Source organism: Crocodylus siamensis, chromosome 4 (assembly GCF_052110815.1).
Source record: "Crocodylus siamensis isolate JL-2025a chromosome 4, ASM5211081v1, whole genome shotgun sequence".
NCBI lineage: Eukaryota > Metazoa > Chordata > Crocodylia > Crocodylidae > Crocodylus > Crocodylus siamensis.
The window spans coordinates 139,788,336-139,812,979 of NC_143398.1; the positions used below are offsets into that span (position 1 = coordinate 139,788,336).

The 24,644-nt window shown below is 43.8% G+C and overlaps 1 protein-coding gene across 2 annotated transcripts in view; it reads right to left on the reverse strand.

Moving 5' to 3' along the window:
• The window catches only part of TULP3 (TUB like protein 3), a 49,835-nt gene that overhangs the window by 16,980 nt on the left and 8,211 nt on the right, over positions 1 to 24,644 (reverse strand). Inside the window, exons 1-3 of one of the 2 annotated variants that reach the window (XM_090043927.1) lie at positions 23,966 to 24,029; positions 16,825 to 16,876; positions 1,773 to 1,935 (exon numbers count right to left, since the gene is read on the reverse strand). In XM_090043927.1, the coding sequence (XP_089900053.1) occupies positions 1,773 to 1,935; positions 16,825 to 16,876; positions 23,966 to 24,021 (271 nt within the window). In that variant the 5' untranslated portion in view covers positions 24,022 to 24,029. Of the gene's footprint in view, positions 1 to 1,772; positions 1,936 to 16,824; positions 16,877 to 23,965; positions 24,030 to 24,644 lie in introns of those variants that run through there. The other variant, XM_090043928.1, reaches the window with a different exon arrangement.

The following is a 24,644-nucleotide window of genomic DNA, read 5'->3' on the forward strand; positions in this document are numbered from 1 at the left end:
GTTTCCCTGCTCAGGCATCCTTTTGGAGTATGAAGAATCTAAGCTCACTCCCATGTCCCACAGGCAAACTGAGGAAATACTAATCCCAAAAACATACTAATTTACATCTTTAGGAGCCAGGATTCTAACTCTGGTTCAAGCAAAGACCTCCTATGTCATCTTGAGCTTGTTATGGGAGCTCAGCTCTGTGCCTCAGCTCTGTCCCTCTGTGCCTCAGCTCCTCCACTTCTAAACTATGATGATTATATTAATTTTTTCACAAGTGTTTCTAGGTTAAATTAAGTGGGTTTATACAACCCACTAAAACCCTTAGATACATTTTGGGATGACCATTTTACCCCTTTACTGTCCTTACCATCACATTCCTTATTAATCTTCTTGATATTAGGCTCCATGTTCCCTGATAAACACTGTGTTTTCTTGCATGCCACATATCCTTAGTTAAGCCATGCACCTTGTTTTTGGGAAATGAGAATGAAAGAAAGATTTTTCTAGAGTTATGGCCACATAAAGTAGACCAATTCCGCTGCACGTTAGCACATCATGGTGAAAGTCATGCTGATGTGCTAATGCAAGGTAGAATTAGTCTACTGAGCATTAGCGTCATGTAAAAAACATGCACCGGTGCTACTGTGCAGTAGTGCTGATTACAACATGTTAACTTAATGCACTGTGCATTAATGCATGTGTAGACATGTCCAGCATCCCCATATCACAAGTGTAGCCAGAGTATCCCAACCCTACATTTTCAGACAAACAAATTTTGTTTTAAGTGTATTTGTAACTTTCTTGGCTTTCCAGTATTTTTGCATTTTATAACTAAAATTGTTTACTCATATATTTTACTTCTAGATTACTGATATATTTATAACCTTTACTCCACCTTAAAGATTTCTGGCCTAGAAGTACTTACATAGCTTCAAGACTAAGTTGGCTAGGGGGCTGTGATTTTCCCCTCATCCTCTGGCTTTTGTAGCACCTAGTTTCTTCATTTTAATCTCCTGTCTTGTTCTCTAACCAGAAATTCCCCTCACTGGCTGCTTTCTCCTACTTAATTCTAAACATGCTGTCAGTTTAGCAAGTACTATAGTTAACATCCTATCAATTCACTCCCACTTTCCTGCCAGTGATTCATAAAACAAGCAAAACATTTAAAGAGAGGCAGGATCTTAGGAGATGCATATATTTCAAAGCGTAACCTCTAATATCAGTAACGAGATTTTTATTTAGGATTCATCAATACTGTTTTGTGAGGCCTCCTCACTCTCAGCTTGTCACAGCAGTCCTTTGGCACTTAAATGAACAACCAGAATATGTACTTTCCTTCATTTCCTTTCCTTTTTCTGCAAGCCTAAAAAAAAGGCAATGAATATCTCTCATTCAGGATTTATAGCTCCCTGCATTTCTTGGAATGCTACTGAAGTACCTGGGAATTTAGGAAACTAAACAGTTCCACACATCCTTCTGCTCATTCGGGTGGCCTGAGTTCAGCTCTCAAGAGAAAATTATTTGGAGGTGATGGATTTTCCCTAACTGATTCGTTTGACACAAGGCTCTAGGTCAGGTTTATAGTTTTAAAGTCCTACTTTCAGATTTTTCTACTGCACAGAGACAGGATAAGGGTGAAGATGAATTCTATACTGCTGTGTCCAGTGAAACCACGAACCCTTTAAAATTTCTCCTGCCTAGTCCCATGGCAAATGATAAACATCCTACAGCAAAAAACACACTAGCATTCCTAAAAATATTTGCTAATTGGCAAGACAACACACCATGCAGCACAACATCATTCTGGAATGGTGGGTGGGTCCCCACTAATGGAGTCTGCTCCTCACATCCTTTGGGCTTTGACCTGCGTGGCTTTGCTTCTGGGTTTGGTTGGACCATTAAGGGCTCAAGACGTTTCTTTCTCTGCTTCTTTTCCAGAAGAGCTCTCTGTGACACAAAAAATGAAAATAAAGGTAAGTTAGGCAGAGAGGCAGAGGTACAGCTGCAACCATAAAAACTGCCAGTGTCCACTCTTGCGAGGTGCTGCACAGCAACCAAGCTTGCAAAAAGCCTCTAGCTAGTTAAAGCAGAGTAAAGCAGCTGCAAGTTTTGTCAAAATAGAAACTGTCAAGGACAGTGAGAAGATGCTCAGAAAGAGAGAAAGTGTGGTAAGAAAAATATGCCAGTCTGGGTGTGTTTATGCATACAGGGTTTTCAAAAATAAAACCAATAGTGAAAACTCAATTATGCAAATAATTTATAAACAGCCAGTAGCAATAGCAACAGTCATGGGAAAATAATGAACATGCAAGTAACAAAAGGCATAAAAACGTTTGGGAACAGAGTCACTAGAATACTAGGCTGCTGGACTACTAAACTACACTCCTGAACATCCCAGCAAGACCACAGACTGTCTGATCAACAGGATAAGAAATGAGATTTACTTTGCAAGGTAACTAGTTCATTTGTAAGTGTGGAAATGTGTGTTATCTGCTGAATAAACTGACATTGGTGAAGCAGAAACTTCTGTCTCTCAAACAGTCTCTCTCAACAACCCATTGGTTCCCCAATCCAAAGTTTTAGAATAATAGAGTCAGAGCCACATCTCTAGTAATTGACAATGAAGTATTTTACTCTGGAGAAACAGAGAAGTCTGAAATACTCTAGTGCTCTCTGATTATGGTATCAGATTTCAGAAGGATTCCAAAACACAGGCTAACCGATGGCTATGGAATAAGACAATGCTGGGGCTTCCCACTGCTAGTGGCCAGGGGTCCAGGCAGCACCTCAGACCTAGTCCTTGGCCTCCAAGAGAAAAACTTTACCCTGAACAAAAAAATGGGCATTTCTACACGTGGATGTATGCCAGCTTAAATTTACTGCACAGTAACTCCACAGTAAGTGGGAGTAGGTCTATGTATACAGGTCAGAGCAGCCTGCCATGTGCCCCTGTGGCCACTAGGAGGAACTCCAGCCTCTGGCTGCCAGCACTTGGAACTAACTTTAGTCCTAAACTGAAGCCAGGAGAGGTGGCCAGCCAAGAACCTAGTATCTGAGCAGACCCAGAAGGGAGGCCCTGCGTAGTAACATGTCTACACATGCATTACTGCACATTAATTCAATCAGGCATTAATTTGATACCTGAATGATGCAGGTATCAAATTTACACCCAAGCCAGTGTAAGTTGCCATATTTACTGCACAGTACAGGCATACATGTGTAGATGCATGCCCATATCGAGCAGTAATTTTGGTTGCCGTGCAGTAAATGCACATGTATAGATGCACCCACTAAGTAAAACTCAGCCCCTTTATACAGAATCTGTTACAAAGCATTTCACAAAACAAAGAAAAGCTACTTACCAGTAACTAGAGTGCTTTGAAACATGTGCACATGTACGTTCCACTGGAGGTGCACGTAAACCTCCAGAACTTGAGCTCAGAAACTTTTGACCCCTAGAAGGACCTGCATGACACACATGTTACCCTGCCTCTCTTTCTGTTCTGTGCCAGTTGTATAAAGGTCAATGTATACTTTCTGCCCCTTAGTTTGATCTCAACCAGGGACTCCAAAGGAAAGGGGAAAAATGATCCAGAATATGCATATGGACAACACAGCTTGAAGTGCTTTAGTTATTGGTAAATAACTTCTTTCTTTTTCAAGTGTCTGTCCTTATGTACATTACACTGTCAGTAACTTCAAAGAGATGCCTGCTCTATCTGGAGGCACATCTGTAAGTCTTATATTAAAAGTGACTAGAGGACTGGATTTGGAAAATGCAGATCTGCTCTAAAAACTTCTGCAATGGTTTAATATTTGGTGATGTGAATGGTGCTCCACATGACCTTTCTTCATATGTCTATTACAGACACAGTCCAAAAGGAATCCATCTGTATTGTTTAGGCTCTTGTTGAATAAAGTCGGATCACATGTGGTTCCACCTTAGTGACTTTGCAGCCCATTCCAACAGTTCAAGTCTTTGGACAGAAACTGCTATGCCTTTCATTCAGCTGTGGAAACAAATGTCCAGAGATTTTTCAAAAAGTTAAATTTTGTGCCAGTAAAAAGTGTCCGCCATCCCCCCTCTCAGCAGTGGGGAACACAACTCGTCTTCAACCCTTGGACGCAGCACAGTTCTGCCCCAGATGTTTCTTTCACTGACCTCCTGGAACTAAAAATGGGCATTTAGGGTCCTGAAAAACGTGTCCCTGAAAATCTCCGCGGACGTTTCCTAGAAGTTTTGGGAGGGTGGCACCCAGCCCCGCCACCGGGGCGAACTACCAAAAGTGTCCGCCCTCCTGGATCGAAGGGTCAGACGCTGCATTCAAAAACGACCTCATACGGACTTCCAGGCCGTGCTGGGGAGGCCAGGTCAACTGCCCGCTATGCGGCGCAGCGAAATTTTTCTAAGTCCCGCGTCTGACATCAGGTCAACCTGGTTCCCCGGCATGAGAAGTGCCCCCAGCCTGCCTGGCACCCTGGGAGGGCACCGGAGCAAAGCTGGAATCGTGCCCAGGCTCCTGGAACTCTCGCCCGGCCTCGCCCGCCAGCTGGGGCCCCGGCCAGACCTCCGGGTTGACATTCGCATGCGGAGGGCTGCCCGGGCCCCTGCCGCCCTGGACTGGGCCAGCCGCCCCTCGCCGGGGTCGCTGGGCTCACACCCCGGGACCCTGCATGCCTGCCGGAGCTCTCTGAGCCGCCCCCAACCCACCCGACTTCCGAGCAGGTCACCGGGGCGAAGCCGGAATCGTGGCCAGCCTCCTGGAACTCCTGCCCGGCCAGGCCCCGCCAGGATCGGGCCCCCGGTTGACAGGGCACCACAGCACCAAACTCAGACACCACCTCCCGGAGCAGCACGGTTCTGCCCTGGAGCTCGTGCTCGCCGCCCTCCTGGAACCGAAGATGGGCATCTAGGGTCCTGAAAAACGTGACCCTGAAAATCTCTGCGGACGTTTCCTGGAAGTTTTGTGAAGGTGGCACCTGGTCCCATCACTGGGACGAACCACCAAAAGCGTCCGGCCTCCTGGACCGAAGGGTCGGACGCCGCATTCAAAATCGACCTCATACAGACTTCCGGGCCCGCGCCGGCTTGAAATTTTTCTAAGTCCCGGGTCGGACACAAGGTCAACCCGGTTCTAACTCCGCAGCCCTTGAGCCAGCAACACAGACCACCAGACCTCCGCACAGGTCACCGGGGCGAAGCCGGAATCATGCCCGAAATTCTGGAACTCCCGCCTGGCCTCGATCCGGGATCGGGCCCGCCACGGAGCTCCGGGCACGAAGAAGAAAGTTCTTGCATGGTGCTAAGTTGGAAATCCAGCCCATTTAGCCAAGTATTCATCTGATAGGAGTCTTTCCTGTTATAGATGAGGATGTTTCTGACAGGAAATGAGCAGGTGCACTATGTTGTCAAGAGCCATCCTGTGAAATGTAGGGAATGCAGATCTAGATAGATGATCCCCCAGAGTTCTGGAAGACCAAGTCCCGGAAAAATGGCAGAGCTCTGAGGCTTCTCACCAACATGTACAGAAGATCTGGGAATCAGGATGGTATAGGTTAGTTTGGGGCCAGCAGAATAAGATACAGGCAGGAGAGCTGTGCCTATTAGGTATCCTAAAAGGCACAGTAGATCAACTGCTGACAGATGCATACAGTAACAGATGAACCTTTTCCAGAAGTGGACTGCCTCTTCAGAAAAAGGGAAGATTTCATGCCCCCTTATTTACTGATATGAACAACTATTACTACCAAAAAGGTTGATGGATAAAGAGAAAAAAAAACAGGACCCACTTGCAGGTATTGGCTGGTTCTTCTACCAAGTAAGGGAAGACCTGAACAGAGGGGGGGATGGTTATTGCTACATCCAGAAGACAGCTTGTGTCCTAGAATGGATATTTTGTCAGTGGGCTTTCCCCAATCTGCAGTGAGGGCTAACATTCATTTGAATCAGTCACTATGAATGCAAGATCTGGCCAACCCAGTCCAAAGTGACCCTATAAAAATTCCAATCTCTGAACTGAGAGCAGGCTCAATGTTCTGGGTGTTCACCATGAGGGCTCTGGAATAGAAACAGCTCAGGATTATTTGTGGATTACCCACCACGTGTTGCCATTCTCTAGCCAAATCATCTAAAGGGGGGTAAACAGTGAAGCTGTCCCTTCTAGAGTTAGGCTACTGAAAATTATCAGGGCTATCAAGAGTCTAAAACAGAAGGACCATGTACTTGTAGGGGTCCTGGCTGATAATAAATCAGACTTATTTTCACATCACTATCACACCTGGATACAGAAAATATGTGGTGTGTAGGTCAAGAGATGCAAAACAGACCCTCTCCATTTTGGATATTAGGTCTGGAAAATCCTTGTATTTGTGGGTCAGGAGACCTGAGAGCTGAGCAGGGAGGACCTGCGATGCTGAGACAGACAAATGTAATCCTATGCGATAGGACCTGTTTTTGGATTTTTCTGTTGAGCATGGGCCCTGTAACAGGGAGCCAGGGGCTCCTGTTACATTAAGAGAGAAGCTGCAGCAGGTATACCCCTGAGACAGGAAGACTGTGAATGCTGGGCTAGCTGCAGGGGTGCAGGCAGCCAGGGACATACAGGCGGCAAATGCTTACTGCAGGGCTAGCAATAGGACAATAGGGCAGTTCTGTGGTTAGGCAGCAAGGGAACTACTACAGTTTAGGCAGAGAAATAGTACTAAGCTGCTCTAAAGGCTGAAGGGATGCACCTGCAGCCAATCAGGAAGATATCTGTCTAGATGGGGAGAAGCCCAGGGAATATAAGCCTGGCCTCCTGAGACAGAGAGGCAGTGCAGCCCTGAACTCTGCAGCGAAAGGAGGCTCCTGCCAGCTCATGCTGGTGGGCAGTGAGAGCTCCAAGCCATGGCAAGTACTCCCAGGGCTGAGAGAGCCAGAGAATGGAGAGATGCTTGGCAGTGATATGATGACCCAGAGTGGGGGACTTTGAGAGTGTAAGGTTTAAAAAGTTGCTTGCAGTTTTGTTTTAGTTTTATACTGGAGGACTGGGAGTGTCTGTAGAGGTGGAGGAGGCCATGAGCAGGAAACCTGGCAGGCACCTCTGCTGCAAGGTTGAGACCCAGAGAGCCAGGGCTTGAAACAGTGGATCTAAGCCAAGGGGCCAGCTGGAGAAAAAGAGGCCAAAGCCAAAAAAGGGTGAAGCCTAAACAAGGCTTGGGGCCTGAGAGGCCCAGTGCTGATCTTGTGTACAAAGAGAGCGCATGCGGGAAAGAGTGCCTACAAAGCGGCAGATGGAGAGCCATTAGTGAGGTATGGGTATGGCTACGGGAGCCATGATAGTATACAGCCCTAGGGCACCAAGGAAAGGACTGGTTTCAGATGAAGCTTCCTGCTGTTGGGCTGAGAACTGGAGCACCTTGTCAAGCTCATTTTATATTTTTGGATCCTTCAGAACTTCCTCCTTGGTACAGGCTCAGCAAGGAAACCTGTTAAAGTTCCCATCCAATGTACCACTGACAGGTCTGGTCCTCACCTCTTCCTGTCCATATTCCCCAGGCTACTCTACACCTCCTGCTCCCTGCCTGCCATGACTTGATCGTAATTGGTACATATTCAGAGGGAGGCTGCAGCTAGCACAGCATCCACTGTCTTTCCCCACCTGGCGACATACCTGCTGCAGCTTCTCTCTAAAGAGAAAGCCCCTGTATAGGGCCTTTGGCCAGAAGGGCTCTATTGGGAAAGATTCATACAACAACTGGAACAGAAACAACAAAGTATGATGTGTTTTCCTGGCAGCAGTAGGGAGCAAAAGAGTAAGTATATCTGTAACTGCACTCATCCTTGGAGTGAAAAGAATGAGGATGAGACCTCAATCAGCAATGACATTCGGGAATACTTCCTACTCAGACCCAAAGCTGAGGTGACCAAGGAAAGGTGTAGAACTTCATTTCCAACCAGACAGCCAGATCATTCTGTACAGTGAAATGAAATAGCCCTGCACAAGATTTCAGCACGTGCAGACATCTGAGGAGCACTGTTTCTCTGTGGAACAGCTAGCAACCATGGCAAAGCCTTCGGTGCTGGGGTAGAAGTCAGCATCAAATTGGAAAAGTGACTGAAAAAGAGAATTAAAAACACTAGAAAAAACCTCCTCCAAACTGAAAAGGTCCATAAACAAGGCAGAGGGTGAGGGGGCAGAAGAAAAGAGAGAGAAAAAGAGAGAATTTGCTTTCGTGAAGACAGCCATGGGCCAAGCATGCAACCTGGATTAGATAGCACAAGCTCTGTCTCAAGTCAAGACAGTTTAGAGGAATGGAAGAAGCATGCTCCACCCTTTAGGATCCTAGTATGGAGCAGGAGGAGAGGCGTGGAACATGCATGTTGAACAACTAGTGCTAAAATGAAAGAACACCTTCAAGCTCGAATGCTTGAACTATATACATACCCACAGAAAAATGAGAACATGAACTAGCACTTCAAAAACTTTTGTGATACAGGGCATATCTTTTGATTTAATTAATTACAATCTGCACCTCACCTATTGTATTTACTTGAAGCCAAGATGAGGTTTGTTTCTCCCATTCAGCAGGCGGGAGGGGAGGGTGGGTGGTAAAAACCCCTTCATCTTGAATTTGAGTACTGGCCTGGTGCAGGTGGCTGCACAGCCCTGGCCCTGGCCCTGGCCCCAGGGTTACTGCTGAGGCTGAGGCTGGGGTGGCTCGGCTCATGTGGCAAGGGGAGCACAGAGGAGAGTACATCGTGGAGGGGGGAGCACTGGGGAGTGCAGGGGAAACCACGTGGTGCATGGCCTGGGGATTGTGCTGGGAAGGGGGTATGTAGCAGGGGACAAATGGGGAAAACTACATGGTATGAGAAGGAAGCACAAGGAGACCATGCAGTGGCAGGGAAGCTGCTGACACTCTGACTCTGGCTCCAGTCCTGACCCGGGCCCAAGGTTAAGGCCACAGCTGCAGCCACGGCTGCTGCTTGTTCTGGGCCAAGGTCAGGGCTGGAGGTGAGGTGAGAACTGCTACCACTGTTATTGGTGCCTGGGCAGACCAGCGCCAGAGCCATCATACACTTCATGCCCTTGGCTGAAGTGGAGCTGGGGCTGGGGCCAGGAGTGCTATGAAGGGTAAGCAGTGGTTGTGGAGGGAGGAGGCACATGTGGTGGAGGGGACAGGCAGGGGGGCAAGGGGCAGGGTTCTGCTTTCCCTGCTGCAGTGGTAGTGGTGGTGGTGGTGTGAATTTAAGACGACCTTCCAATAATTATATTCTGTACATGGCAAATTGTAACAAATGTGTCATTTTCTATGTATAGAATTTAATTACTGGTGGGTTGTCTTAAATTCAAAGTTATTCTGAATTCAGGTAAATGTGGTATTTAAATAGATAGCTGTTAGACATGACAACTCAGCAGTGTCCTTTGTCTTTCTACTGAAGATCAGATTCTGATCAAATCTTTTCTACTTGAACATCTGCAGTTCTTAATAGTACAAATAAGCTAATTCCATATAAAAGGAAAAAGGTATGTTTGTGCAACATTACATTTGCATAGTTTAACCTTCAAAACCATCAGGCAATGGCATGTGGAGGGTGAAAGTCCACCTCTGACTCTGCCCCCTTGTGCCTATGTACTGCAGCACCATACAGTTGTCAAATACATTAGCACATATGGCATTTGTACATATGCTTGCACCTCAGCACTGCGTGCTTTTAAAAGCGCTTGGTGCTGTGGCACATACATTTGTATAGAAGGCGAAATGCGTGTCAGCGCTGAGAAACTGGCGGCAGCACACTTTTGAACTAAAACACATTGCCAGCGTTTTAGTTCAAAAGCACTGCCACCATTTTCTCAGCACTAACGCACATTTTGCCATTTATACAAATGCATGCGATGCAGAGGTGGGCGCGTCAGCTCACGTATGGAGCAGACTCTAGTAATCAAGTCACTCTGGTGCGTCGGAGCAGACAAATGTGTACAAATGCCCATACCGTTTTTCAAATCCTTGACGATGGTTTATATTTTCAACAGACTTTACTGCTGCCTTCACAGTTACTGTCATGATTCAGCAAAACAAGTCAGGACTTTTAAAGGAAACAGATTTTTGACAGGAGCTGGCATTCCCAGAGCTTAACTGACATAACTGACAGCCCCAGAGACTGGTACCCATAGACAAGACACCAGGAAAGGGGCAGGAACTAGAGGGTGAGCAAAGGCTGCTTTAGTCATTCACAATGGATTAATTTAATGACAAGGAAACTTGACATAACACACAAACTTATGTTTTGCAATTTAAGGATGAACAAAAAGTTTAGCCAGAAGCAAATTTACTATAAAACCCAATCTGCAAGCTGTGCCACATATAAATTTGTCATCTGTGATTTCCTAGCAAAAGGAAAATGGAAACAACTTCTAAATGTGAAGAATAAAGGATACACTGATGGGAATACGTATGTTCCTGTAAAGAGAGCCTCAATTCATGGTGAAGAGCTTATGTAAAGGAAAATGAACAATCATGCGACAAAGTGCATTAAAATAAACCAAATGTGTCAGTGTGCACATTTGGACCAAAGCTTATTAGTGACCTTAGCAGCAACCTGCAGATTGTTGCTGCTGAGAATAAGCCCACTTTTCCTTGCGCTCAGTCATGCACACAATTAAGAGCACCAGCCCTCCCAATCTCCTAGATGTTAGCATCTGGCTTCCTTGCATCATTGATTCCCCTCCCACCTACCCCAACTACAGACTCTGTTAGTTCTCTGGTGGTAGATCTCTCTCTGTCTGCACCTCTCCTTGAAGAAATGTAGCAAAATTCAGTTCTTGGTCCAGTGCTGTTTCCTCTCTCTCCTATGGTAAATTTCCCTAGGACTGGAAGAGGCACAATTTCTCTTGTATTTTCACATTGGAAGGTTGGCTTACACACATACATCTGTTATCTTTAAGCAGCCTGTGACTGCACGCTGTGCTGCAATTTGCTATTGTAGGTGGCATTCCTGAAAGCTGGGCTTCATATTTTGTTATTATAATGCTATTTGAGAAAGGAATACTCTCCAGGTTGGTTTGTTATGGAAGGGTTATTTTGAGACCTGTGCCCTCCAAGACAGATTGTTACTCTAAGATTATTTACTAGGTCTAGCCTGCATATTAAAATATATGCATATGTACATTTGAATGTATGTTGGAAGAATAAAACATACATAGAAGAATGAGGGAGGATTTGAGAACACTTATTTGAAGGCCAAATTTTGCCCTTTAGGACTGGTAGCCAGACCTTTAAATCAGCAATTCCTCGGTTGACTTTCTAATCCTATGTGATACATACTGTACTTTAGCTCACAAAACACACAAGTACATTTTTAGAGCAAAAGATGAGTAAAAATTAAAAATAATTTTCCTTAAACAGAAAGGAAAGAAATACAAGGAAAAGGAGAACAAGAGGCAACACGTTAACCTCAGAGTGGGGATGGGAGAGGATCTGTCACAGGCTTTTCCTGTGACAAGAGGGAAGGAAGAGACCTATTATAATGACATAAAAATGCAGCTATAACTAACACTGGAGTTTGAATTTGGGGCCACGCTTCGAGATAAATAAGCTAACACTTATATAGCTGCCTGACTGATTCTTTTATTACCTCAGTTTTTAAAGCATCTTACTGTTTTCTGTCCTAGAAGTTTATTTCTTAATGCAGTATTTGAATGAGAGGGATGGCATTGCCACAAGTATGTTACTACTGGGAGATGTGACTGAACATCATTCATCGGGGACTTCCAGATAACCAGAGGGGGAAAATAGAATAGTGATGTCATTTATTTTAGAAAGCTTCCTCTGTATCGCTATGCTTGTCTGACGCCCCCGACACCATTAGGGTGCAGTTCATTTTGTTTACAGTGGGTGGCATAGTAGCTCTATAGTCAACATTGTGAAATAGTCTTGTGGAAGTGCTAGTCTACTGCTGTGATATCCAAATAAGGACTTGGACTTTGTTCACAGTTAGCTACTATCCAGCCTTTTCCACTGTTCCTAATTATACTGGAGAGAGTTTTATTTCAAGGAAAGGGAAAAGGAGCTTGTGTTTCATTTCTCTTCTAGATAATGAAATGGCATGGAGCATCACAGTGCATTCAGATCTTTATAAAAATAGAATGTTAATATGATAAAGAATGATATTTTGTTGTTATCACAGTGGAGGGCATAACATCAAATATAGAATACCTGAATATTAAAAATATTCTAAACACAGGGATGAAACAACAATCATTTCAGCAAATTTGCATCAAGGGGCCAAAGAGCAATAATACCACAGCAGAGTAATGGGCCATCTAATCTGGTGTCCTGTCTATAAAAGCGGCATCAATAATAAATGGCTTTGAGGAAGATACAAAACCTCATAATGAGTCTGAGTCTTCAATACTGTACCATGTATTAATATTACAATTTATAGCATCTGCAGGCATTTCAGCCATTGCAGAAATACATAAAAGGTCTCTGAGTTGGGGAAAGTTTCCTGATCCTCAGATAGTTAAAAGTTCAGGACTTAAATGGTAAATTAACAAATCTGTAGTTTTTGATCCAGTTATTATGGATATTATGGATGAAAAGCCAGTTCTGTGCCTTGTGCACAATTCCTGGCATGTGGGTTGTCATAGCGCCCCTTTGCAGCTTGCTGCTAATCCCTCAGCTCCTGCAGAATTGATTTTTCTATTTATGAAAATAAGATTATGCCAACACTTTCACAAATTGAGAATTGAATCTAAATGTTTCAATCTGGGTTAAAATTAAACTGCAAAGGGAAGGCAATGATGCATGCTTGCTATAGACCACCAAAGCAGGAGGAAGAGGGGGACAAGGCTTTTTTAAAACCACTAACTGCAGCATCTAAGTCATGCAACCCAGTGTTTACGAGAGACGTTAATTACTGGTAATATCCGATGGAAGGGCAACACTGCACTGCAAACAATTCAGCAAGGTCTGGTATCATGTTCAGCATGTTTACCTTAATTATTTCTACTGGTACAGCTGGTTAAGAAACCAAATTGGGGGAGGGAGGAGTGGGGGTGGGGAGGGATGGGAAGGGCTCTTTAATTTACTTCTTACTGATTTGGAGGAATTAGAGGAGAATTTGAAGGTGGAAAGCAATGTGGGCAACAGCATTCATGATCCTGAGGAAATCAAGAAAATAAGAAAAGCAGAAAAAGAATACTGGGGCTTCAGAAAAGCAGACTTTAACAAACTCAGAGAACTGGCAGGCAGAACCCAACAGCTGAAGAATTAGTTGCTCTTTGAATAAAAAACATGAAAGCAGGGGTAAGTGGCCCTTGGCACAGGTGCCAAAGTGTGGCACGTGAAGGCATTTTGCTTAGCACGCGCACCTTGGGGCAAGGGCCAGGGCTGTGCTACCACAACAAGGACTGGACCCCTTGTAGCTCCTCTGCTGTCTGCCACTGACATGCCAACATCTTACAAGTCAAGGTTGTGGGTGTTTTTGGCACTTTGCCCAAAAATGTTGCCAACCCCTGCATTAAAGATATAAACACATGCCAAAAGGAAAGGAGGACTACTAAGGTCCCTTCCACTTCCAACCCTACTTTCCTGTGATCCCAAACTGAAAGAAGGATAGAAAATATAACAACGAATCTTCTTCAGTAAGTCATGTGCTTTTTAATTACTTTAAACTTAAAACAGACCCTTGGCTATGTTATTAAGGATTATTATACAAGTATAGCATCGATATGTATAACAGTATCAGAAAGGCCAAGGCACAAATTGTGTTACACCTAACAAGGGATACGAAAGGCAACAAAAAAGCTTTTTATAAATTCATTAGAAGTATGGAGAAAACCAAGACAACTGTATGTCCCTTGTTGCATGTGGAGGGGAAGCTAGTAGTGCATGATGTGGTGAAGGCTGAAATGTTCAATGTCTCTTTTAATTCATTACAAAATGTCAACTATCTGATAATGTACAGAGTTCCCTTCAAGGACAAGGGGTAGACATTCAGTACAGAGTAAGGAACGAACAAGTTAGATAAGTTACGTGTTTTCAGGTCATAAGGGCCTAATGAGATTCATTTTAGCTGCTGACACTGGCAAAGAACTCATGAGATCAAGTGAAGCCCCAAAAGACTGAAAAGGGTAAATATAGTGCTTGTCTTTAAAAATGGGAAAAAGATGGACCTTGAGAATTACGAACAAGTCAGTCTAACTTCAGTACCCAGAAGGAAATTGAGCATATAAAATTATAATTTTATAAGCACCAGGAGGACAACAAAGAAAAGCCAACATGGATTCAGCAAGAACAAGTCACACAACTTAACCAGCCTGGATTCCTTCTATAACAAGGTGATAGGAATTATGGACAGGAAGAGAGCAAAAGATGCAAAATACCTCAACTTCAGAAAGGCTTTTAACAGTTATGACAGTCTTGTAAGCAAGCTAAGGAAATATAAACTAGATGACACTACTCTGAAGTCACACTACTGGTGGATAACCAGGCTCAGAAAGAGTAGTTATCAACTGCTCAGTGTCTAACTGGAAAGACGCATTAACTGGAGCTTCCCAAGTATCTGTCCCAGGTCCAGTACTGTCCAATACCTTTATTGAGGACGTAGAGCACGGAATTGAGCATGCGCTTAATGTGCTCGGGGAAGATACCAAACAGACATTTCAGAGGACAGGGTTATGATTTAAAATTACCTTGATAAGCGGGAAAAAATGGGCTGGAACAAAAAAGATTAAATTCAGTAACAGCGAGTACAAAAAATGCTACATTTATAAAGAGACCATTCAAATCCATAAATATAAAGCAAGGACATGACCAGTTAGCATATTAAAATTAATGGTATATGCATGTTATGGGAAGTGATTCTTCCAATCTAATCAGGATTGGGAAAGGCCTCCCCAGAAGGACTGTGTCCAGTTTCAGGCACAGTGCCTCAACAAAGATGAGTGAAAACTGGAAAAAAGGTCACAAGAGAGCAACAAAAACTGTTCTAGAAAACATGAGATAAGGAAAGATTGGAAGAATTGGAACTAATTAGCCCAGAAAAGAGAAGACTAAGGGAGATTTGATAAGCATCATCAAATACATGAAGAGTTCTTATCAAGACAATGGTAATCAATTGTTCTCTGTGTCCACTGGAAGCAAGATGAGGACTAATGGGCTTAAATTGCAACAAAAAAGATTTAAGTTAGATATTAGAAAGAAATGTCTAAATATGTGGGTGGTTAAGCACTGGAACAGATTACTTAGAAAAGCTGTGAAATCTCTGTTACTGGAAGTTTTTTAGGTGCAAGTTAGATTAACACTTGTCTGGAACGTTTTAGACAGGAATCAACCTGCCTTGAGCAGGGGCATTGGGACTAAATTGACTCCTGAGATCCCTTCCAACCATAAAATATATAATTCTGATGAAAAGATTCAACTTTCAGCACTGCTAAGCATCTAGAGCTCTATTTTTTAACTTTAAAAAGACAGTGTTAAGTTTCTTTCCCTTAGGAGTTTTGCTAACCATCTTCTGGGTACAGCCGTGCAGTTCTGCTAACCATCTTCTGGGTACAGCCATGCAATTCTGAGTCTCCAAAATCCTGGAGTAGAACCCCAGAGTTATAACTTCCCCATTCTTCTATAATCTTAAGTCTGGAATCTAGTGTCAAAGGACCACATGCTATTTTATGGCTGATTAATTTAAGAAAAAAGATCTAGCTAAGTTGCTTTTGCTCATGTGGTTTCTCTCATCGACAGAAAGAAGGGTGGTATAGGCAGTCTCTGTGTAATACATGACAGAACAGGGAGCAGGAAGGTAGCACAGCAGAAGATAGGGTAGGAAACAGAAAGCAGAGCAGAAGATCACACAGAGGAAAGGGACTAGAGTGGAACTTGGTGAGGGTGCAAAGCTAATTTGTGGCACCCCTGCCCTCACTGACCTAAAGGATATGCTGATCTGGGAATTCAGAGTCACAGAGAAGTAGGGCTGGAAGGGACCTCCACAGGTTATCTAATCCAACCCCATGCTTTAGGCAGGATCAGTAAGCAGTATCTCTGCTATTTGAAAAGAGATACTATTCCTGTAACTTCTGCTAAATGCTAAATCCAAAATAGTTTGTATTTAGAGACAGAAAGTAACAATAGGCTGGAGATCTGTCTTGACAGTGAGATTAAGCAGCTCTTCCTTTGATTTAGAGAACATATTTCTTCCTGCTTTGATGTTTAAACCAGATAATTCCTTCCTGGGGGATGAATTACCCCCTCCATTTTGAATCACTCTGTTTTGCAAGGACTGAGTCCCAATTAAATGAATAAAGCAGCTCCTGCATGAGGCACAAACATATCAAAGAAATCAAGCCCCAAAACCAAAGCCAGGCTGACTTTCAAATCAACAACAAACCCCAGGAAATCCTTACCAGAAAAATTACAACATTAGTTCTAATTTGTCATTATCCCTTATTCAGATCCCATTTATCACATTTTCTCTCACATCCTCATGTCCCTCGTCTTACTTCACACATGGCTGCACACACTGTAAGAGATGAAAAGGTTCACAAGTCCCCAGACTTTTGCTCTGCACCTTGTGTAGTCAATTATATCAGTGAAATGCTGATATTTTATACCCACTTAATTCTGGTATGAAACCTGCAAAAACCACAGCGCAAGAGGAAATTGGGCCTATTAAGGAGGAAATACAAGGAGAAGACTGAAAAAGTGCAAAAACTTGCATTTCCTCCTGTGGCAGAATAAAGAGGTGGTAAAACTAGGCTCATAACATAAAATAGGGCTGGAAAAGGAAGTTTACAATAGCATGTGCTCATTCTTCTGCGCCCACTCTTGCAAGCTCTGCATTTCTTATTCATGTACCTGATTTGCTAGTTTCGTCTGCCGCAGTTTCACACTTTCATCTTCAAAGACACTGTGAAAAACAAAGACAAAAATTATTGCTTGTTCAATTTATTTGCACAATACTGTAATTGTACACGCAGCTTTGTAGAGCATGACAAAGTTCCCAACTCAAATTATAATCTCACTGCTAACCCGCGAGCCGTGGAAAACTCAGAAGACCCCAGATGCACTTCAACAGCACAGCATAGATAGGACTGACCCACGATTTAACCATGGTCCTGGGCTGGAAATATTTTGTAAGTAAGAAAACTTTGAATGGAGAAGAGCAAAATGGACTGTTTGAGGCTCTGAAACAGCAAACTGATTTAACATGTCTTTACAACAATGGTCCTGTGTTACTGACAAATACCTTGATCCAACCAAACTACAAACCATTTCAGCGTTCTGACCTCCCTAGCTTCTCAAAACTCTATACTTGCTGTCTCCTCTTGGAGGACTGGAGGGCAGTTACATGCTATGAATTTCAAGTGATGCATATAAACTGATGATTTTATAATTAAACAATTTATAGGATGCTTTTTAACCAACCTGTTTCTAGGTCCTAAGTTATGGCATACATAAAAAGCCTATTACCCTTTGCATGGTAATCATGTATTACCTAAATAAGTATCTCATATATTATATAAATGATGTGTAAGACTGGTTAACCCTAGAAAGGGAAAATGTTAAGTGAAAATAAGCATCATTTCTGAATATGAAAGCATTAGAGGAGGCTGTACAATTAAAATTTTGAAAAAGTTGTAGCCAGATGATATGAAGTTTTTACATCAAAAAAAGAGAATGCTTACAGAGTTAACACACTCATATTTATGTACATTTGTGTGGGTAAAGAGATAATTTGAGCTAACCAAAGTTGCTTTTTAAACAGGAAAATCTCTGTCTGGCCGAAGGCATGCAAGACTGGGCAATGATGTCATGCCACATGTTAACTGAGCTTCCATAGTGAAGTAACAAGCCAGAAGATTTTCCCCCTCTTTGCAAATTAAATGAGAAATATTTTCACTTAAGTCTAGGAGACTGAACTGAGATGCCTCATATAGACACCAAACTCTGACCAGACTGGCTGCAGAGTCAAAGGCGAGAAGTAGCTTGAGCACAAAGTCAAGGGCAAGGAAAAGTTGATTTCTCCTCTGAAATGTGATGTGGAAGACCATTAAAAAAGCAAAAATTGTGTAACATTTGCTAAGTGCAGTGTATGTAATAGCTTCTACATGGTACTCAAATGTGTGATGAAGGCATGAACTCCTTGCATAATAAAAAAGCTGGTGATGAAAAAGGTTACCCCTCGCTCCATCAGAAAACCAAGTTGAAGAGCCCTGAGTAAAATGCTCAGAGGAAACAGGTGAATACAGCAACAACACTCAAATCCTTTATTTGCATACTGACTATAAAGTAATAAACGGCATTTTTGAACCGTTGACCAGAGTTATATATAAAACTATCCACTGAACATGTAGCAGTATTAGATCATCAGATAATGATCAATTTCCCAGTTTCCCCACTCTGTATTGCTCCAATGTTGCCTAATTAATATTTAAAATTTGCACACTCTGGATACAAGCTAACATTGTAGACACTTTCACAGCTGTGATGAAAAAAAAGGCTCTAAGGTTTTTCTAAATATTTTTTCCTAGCCTTTTTTAATGCTGGAAATGTTAGGTGACTATTTCTTGTCAGCTGGATGGCAGGCAGTATTTGAAAGATCTCTGAAATGCAGGTATCATTCAATTAAATCAAAATCCATATTATGATTAATGATAATTAAAATTCAAGATATTTTAATTATGTCCCACCAAAGGGGAATAAAAGTATGCTAACTGAAAAATTTAAAGCAGACACTCTTACAGCAGCAGGACCACTACTGACAACACCTTACTTTCAACACTTCTCATCACTTGAAGGCTGGGAACAGTAGAAGATTTAGTCTACTGTGATTCTCCAGTCCAGTCCTCTATGTACCTTCCAAGTCCTTCAGCAGTAAGAGGAAAGTCAGGAGTTATGTAAAAGTCAAGCCAAGAAGTATATGTGCAAGTAGGTGGGGATTGTTGTTGGGAGCAAAAAGAACAAGCAAAAGAACCCAAATTTTAGATCGTTTTTATTGTATAAAATACATGAACAATTTTGTTCCCTCATAATTCACTTTTAAAGCAGATTAAAGTACCTATGTGAACAGGATTTTAAATGAAGCAGCGCAGCAAACCTCTCTCCCTCGGAGAATGCAAGGAGATACCAGTTTGCTGGGGTACAGGCAGGGAAGAGTGATCAAAGCCATGAGCATTTGTTCTCTAAATGTTAGAGAAAAAATGCAACAGTATTTTCACCTACCATACACCCCTTGACCCTTCCCCTCTCCTTGGCTTCCTAAAGTGCAACCTAACGGGCAGGAAAGCAAAGCTTCTTCCCCTTCTAAAGTTAACTTTCTCTCTTTAGTAGTTCAGATGGGAATGCTGTTACTCATCTCCTTTGCCAGGAAAAGGCACTCCCACTGTATCATCATCACCAGTAAGAAATGTGAGCTAGCAGTGGGCTAATACAGCCTCTGGCTCAGCTGGCTTCAAATGACTCCACAGAAACGGCACTTTCAAATGCTTCTCTAACATGCTTGTCCAAGAGCACATTAAACCCTGCCAGTGGCAAAAGCAATTACACATCCACTGCAAAGGAGGGAAAACAAAATCTGCATGAGTACAAGAACATGGTCAAGAAAAGAATCCCTGAATTGATTCCCAGTAAATGTGAAATTCATATTTTCAGAGCAGCCTTTCAGCAACCGCCTTTCTTTTCCTACATCTCCACAGACCACACACAAAATTCACCATCCCACTCCAACAATTGCCCCAGCTATTGTGCCGGACTTGCACAACAGGTGACATGATTCTGTAAACTGGAATACAATTCCTCAAACCCCAATTGCACAACTGCCAGCAGCCAGTTGGGAAAGGGAGGCATGTTCAGATGGGGATCAGGAAGTTCACTCCTCCTCATTTGCACCCCATATGCATGTGGAAGTGGCATCTGCTGAGCCAGGAGCTTCCCGCTCCCCATGTGCTGCTTCCATGGGCACCTGAGAAGGTAAAAAGGCAGCCACACAGCTTTGTGGTTGCTTTGCCATTTTATGGCACCATAAATTTAATAAGCGTGTGGCAGGTTGCTATTTCTGGCACAATTAACATATTAATTGTGCCCAAAATAGAATGTGTCATGGGAACCTTGGCCTAGAAATCTCAACTGGAATTTACTTTCACTTTGGTACAGCAGGCCTGTGAAGAGGTACAATCAATTACCTCTGAAGTTTTTGTCTGTTTGTGCATGCTTTCATAGGAAGACAAAAAGGGATTGTGTATCAATATATTCCTATAAAGGCTTTACACTGTATATTGAAAAACATGCACTTATTTTGAATTTGAGAATGTATTCACTTTGTTCTAGGGCAGGGGTGGGCAATATTTTCTGGCAGAAGGCTGGAATGACCCAGCTTGGGTCAGAGATAATAGAGTACTAGGGCCTGGTCATTTGCTGCTGCTACTCCTTGCAGCCCAGCTATGGCATGGCACAACACAATGCAGTGAAAGCACCCTTCCACCAAAGCCCATGCCACCCTAGTACAATACAAGTCTGGTCATCCACTTCAAAAAGGATTTTGAAAAATTGTAAGGGTTCAGAAAAGAAGTGCAAGAGTTAAGATCTGGAAAATATACCCTATGCCAAAAGACTTGCATACCCCACTCTACTGAGTTTGCCTAAGAGAAAGATAAATAATGGTGACTAGGTCCTGTTGTATGGGTGTGTAGAGAGTAGTTTATAATAGTTTAAGCTAGAAAGCAGGGTAGAGATGTACCTTACAGACTAACTGGTGAGGGAAGAATTTCTGACCAGATGACTCCTAAATCTAAGAGAGAGGGGAGACATAATGGAGTACTGTGATGGGATGCTGAAGCTTGGATACAGACTAGAAACAAGGTATAAATTTTTTAAAAACAAAGGTAGCTACCCACTGGAATACTTCCCTTAGGGAAATACAGATTTCTTACCTCCTTAAGTCTATGCAAGACTGACTATTGTTGTCAGAAAGTGTTAACAGCTGCCCTCAGGTGGGGCCTTTGATCTTTTCACAATCAGAGCTCATTAAAACTGATGGGTTTAATAACAACCTTATTTTAAGCTAAATAAAAGGAACAATTCAATACCCTTTGATGTAGCTATATCTGAAACAACAGAAGGCTTCTCTCCAATGGCATCCAGCTACAGGGCAAAGCTAAGCAGTGGGAGCCAGAACTTTTCTGGGTTCATTGGTTGCAGCTGTGCATCAGGCCACAAGGCAAGAGAAACCGAGGGCCTGTCTCCATTACAAGGCCTGTACTGGCAGATAGCAACTGCCATAGAGGAACTGCCAGACCACATGCACAACTGTGCAGCTCCTGCCTCTGCTGTGTAGGTCCACCCCAGCAACTGTATTGCTGTGTCGCATATGAGCTGTTCAAAGGGGCTGTCTGTTGGTGGGTAAGTGGCAGCAGAAGGCATTCACCCAGAGAGGTAGCATTACTTTACCAGTAGAAAGAATGGGTTCTACTCCCATGCATATACAGTTCACTGCTACCTTCATCAGAGACTGAGCTGGTACTTGCTGCTTAGGCATTTTTGGGTCTTTGTTGTTTTAGAACCATGTAACATTGACCAAGCAGGACAAGATCTGCCAAACGGACAGAACTCTTGGGCTCAGGATTCACTGGGAAGGCAGGTATGGAAAATAGGGCAAAAAAAGCCCGTGTGCTGCAGTTTATATCCACAGTGTTCAAGGAAAGTGGTTCATTCTTTCCAGTGCATCCAGACTGTCTCCTAATGGAAACAACTTCACAATACTTGGAAAACTGACAAGTCTTTCTGAGATAGATGCAAACTTGGGGGGCAGTGGTGGGGGGAGGCAAGATGGTGCAGTCACACCCCACTCCAGTGCCTGTTCATGGCTGAGAGCTCTAGTACTCAGCAGATGAGACACGTGCAATGAGCTATCCACTGCAATCCCCTTTTCACTCTCCTGGACCTGCTACTGCATACAGAACAGAAGTTATGATCCTGATAAAGATATTTCTGGGTGAGATTCTATACTCCCCGTAATGCTGGAGGGGCAGATAAGATGATCCTAGGGCCCTTTTAGCTTAAAAATCTGTAAGTTAATTAAATGAGATAGATGTGCCTTTGGGGTTTACTCAGGGCATTCAATAAAATCTGGTGTACATAAAGTTACAATTTTCTCTGTAAAATAGTCACTTCATTACTCTGTGCTAAAGTCCCTCACCAGCAGAATCTGAAAGAGCCAGATCATAACCAAAAAGGAAAATGTGACTGTTAAACCAAAGTTAGCAGAAAGGTTCAGTAGAGGCATTGTACCAGAAACCATGAAACTCAGTTTAAAATTCACTAGCTTTTTTAGTGTAAAATGTAACTAGATCTTAAGTTTACTGTGTCCTGTTAAATATTAATCCAATAAGCTAAAGCAGTCTGCTAGGTAAATTATTTTCTATCATGGCACTACTAACACATACATCAGGATTAACAGGAATGTGACCATAGTTGCTGACAGCTATGCACTATTTATTTTAGGGGAGTCTGTGAGGTGGATGAACATTAGCACGGCAATGCTTATTTCCACAAGATGCCAAAATTCCTTGTAACCATATATCAGTGATTCTCAACAGGGTACCATGGCACACTGGAATGCTGCATGATCCTTCTGAAGTTGATGCACAATATTACTATTGTTACGTGGGCAAGCACCTACACATCACTGACAACATAAACTCAGAGATTTCAAATGGGCATCCATCGTGTCAAAAGCATTCAGGAACCTATTGTGATTTTTCCGAATACTCTGCAACAAAATAATTGGTCTATTTTTCACTCTGGAGAAATAAAAGGAGTGAAAGCCAAGCGCTGGCATTTTCCAAAGGGTGCCTGGATCTAAAAATGTTGAAAACCACAGTCGGTTACAGTATCATAGAATCAATGAATCAGAAGGGACCTAGACAGATCATCTAGTCCAACCCCCCGCCATGGGCAGGAAGGAGTACTGGGAGTGGCAGGAGTCATAAGACCCCAGCCAGGTGCCTATCCAGTCTCCTCTTGAAGATCTCCAGGGAAGGTGAAAGCACTACCTCTCTGGGAAGCCTATTCCAGGCTTTGGCCACCCTTACAGTGAAGTAGTTCTTCCTAATATCTAACCTAAACCTATCCTCCCTCAGCTTGTGGCCATTGTTCCTGGTGACTCCAAGGGGGGCCCTGGTGAACAGACTTTCCCCGAGTCCCTGCTGGTGGCCCCTGATAAAGTAGGCAGCCACAAGATCTCCTCTCAGTCTCCTCTTGCAGAGACTGAAGAGATTCAGGTCCCTCAGCCTCTCCTCATAGGGCTGGCCACGGAGGCCCCCAACCATACGGGTGGCCTCCTCTGGACCCTCTCCAGGTTCTCCACATCCTTCTTGAAGTGCGGCGCCCAGAACTGGACACAGTACTCCAGCTGCGGCCTGACCAGCGCCACATAAAGGGGGAGCAAGACCTCTCTGGACCTGTTAGTGATACCCCTGTTGATGCAGGACAGGGTGTGGTTGGCTCTGCCTATTGCTTCATCGCATTGGCGACTCATATTCATCCTCGAGTCAATCCTGACTCCAAGATCCCTCTCTGCCTCTGTGCTGCCAAGAGGGTCAGCCCCTAACCTATAACCATACTGCTGGTTCCCTCTCCCTAGGTGCAGCACTCTGCACTTGTCCTTGTTGAACCGCATGCTGTTCAGGTCTGCCCACTCCTCTAACCTATCCAGGTCTGCCTGGATGCTGTCCCTGCTGGCCGGGGTATTCACTTTACCCCACAACTTGGTGTCATCAGCGAACTTGAACAGGGTGCTCTCCACACCCTCGTCCAGGTCGCTAATGAAGATGTTGAACAGCACCGGCCCAAGAACCAAGCCCTGGGGGACTCCACTGCCCACACCCTTCCAGGTCAACATTGACCCATCCACCACCACCCTCTGGGTGCGCCCCTGGAGCCAGTTTGCCACCCATGTAACTGTGCATTCGTCAATGCCATAGTCCCTCAGCTTGCCCACCAGAATTGGATGGAACACTGTGTCGAAGGCCTTCTGGAAGTCCAAGAAGATGACATCAACTTCCTCCTTCCCATCTAAGCTCTTTGTTACCTGGTCATAGAAGAGACTAGGTTAGTCAGGCAGGATCGGCCTTGCATGAACCCATCCTGGTTACCCCTCAACATCACTTCCCCTGCAGAGCTCTCACAAATGTAGCCCTTGATAATTTTTTCAAAGACCTTCCCCAGGATCGAAGTGAGGCTGACTGACCTGTAGTTGCCAGGCTCTTCCTTCCTCCCCTTCTTGAAAATAGGGACCACGTTGGCCCTTTTCCAGTCCTCAGGGACTTGGCCCGAGCACCAGGAGTCCTTGAACAGCTGTGACAATGGCTCCGCAATGACACCAGCCAATTCCCTCAGCACCCGCAGATGAAGGTCATCTGGGCCCGCCGATTTGGACATATCTAAGCCCTCCAGGTAATCCTTAATTAGGTCTGATCTAACAGTTGGGGGACTCGCATCCTTCCCGGGCCTCTCTACGCTGTCACCCGAGAGCTCCCCATTGTCAGCAGACAGGAACACGGAGGCAAAGAACTTGTTGAAGAGTTCTGCCTTCTCTCGCGCGTCTGTCACCAACTGCGCTGCCCCGCCTCGTAGGGGTCCAATGTTACCCCGAGACTTCTTCTTGCTACCTATGTACT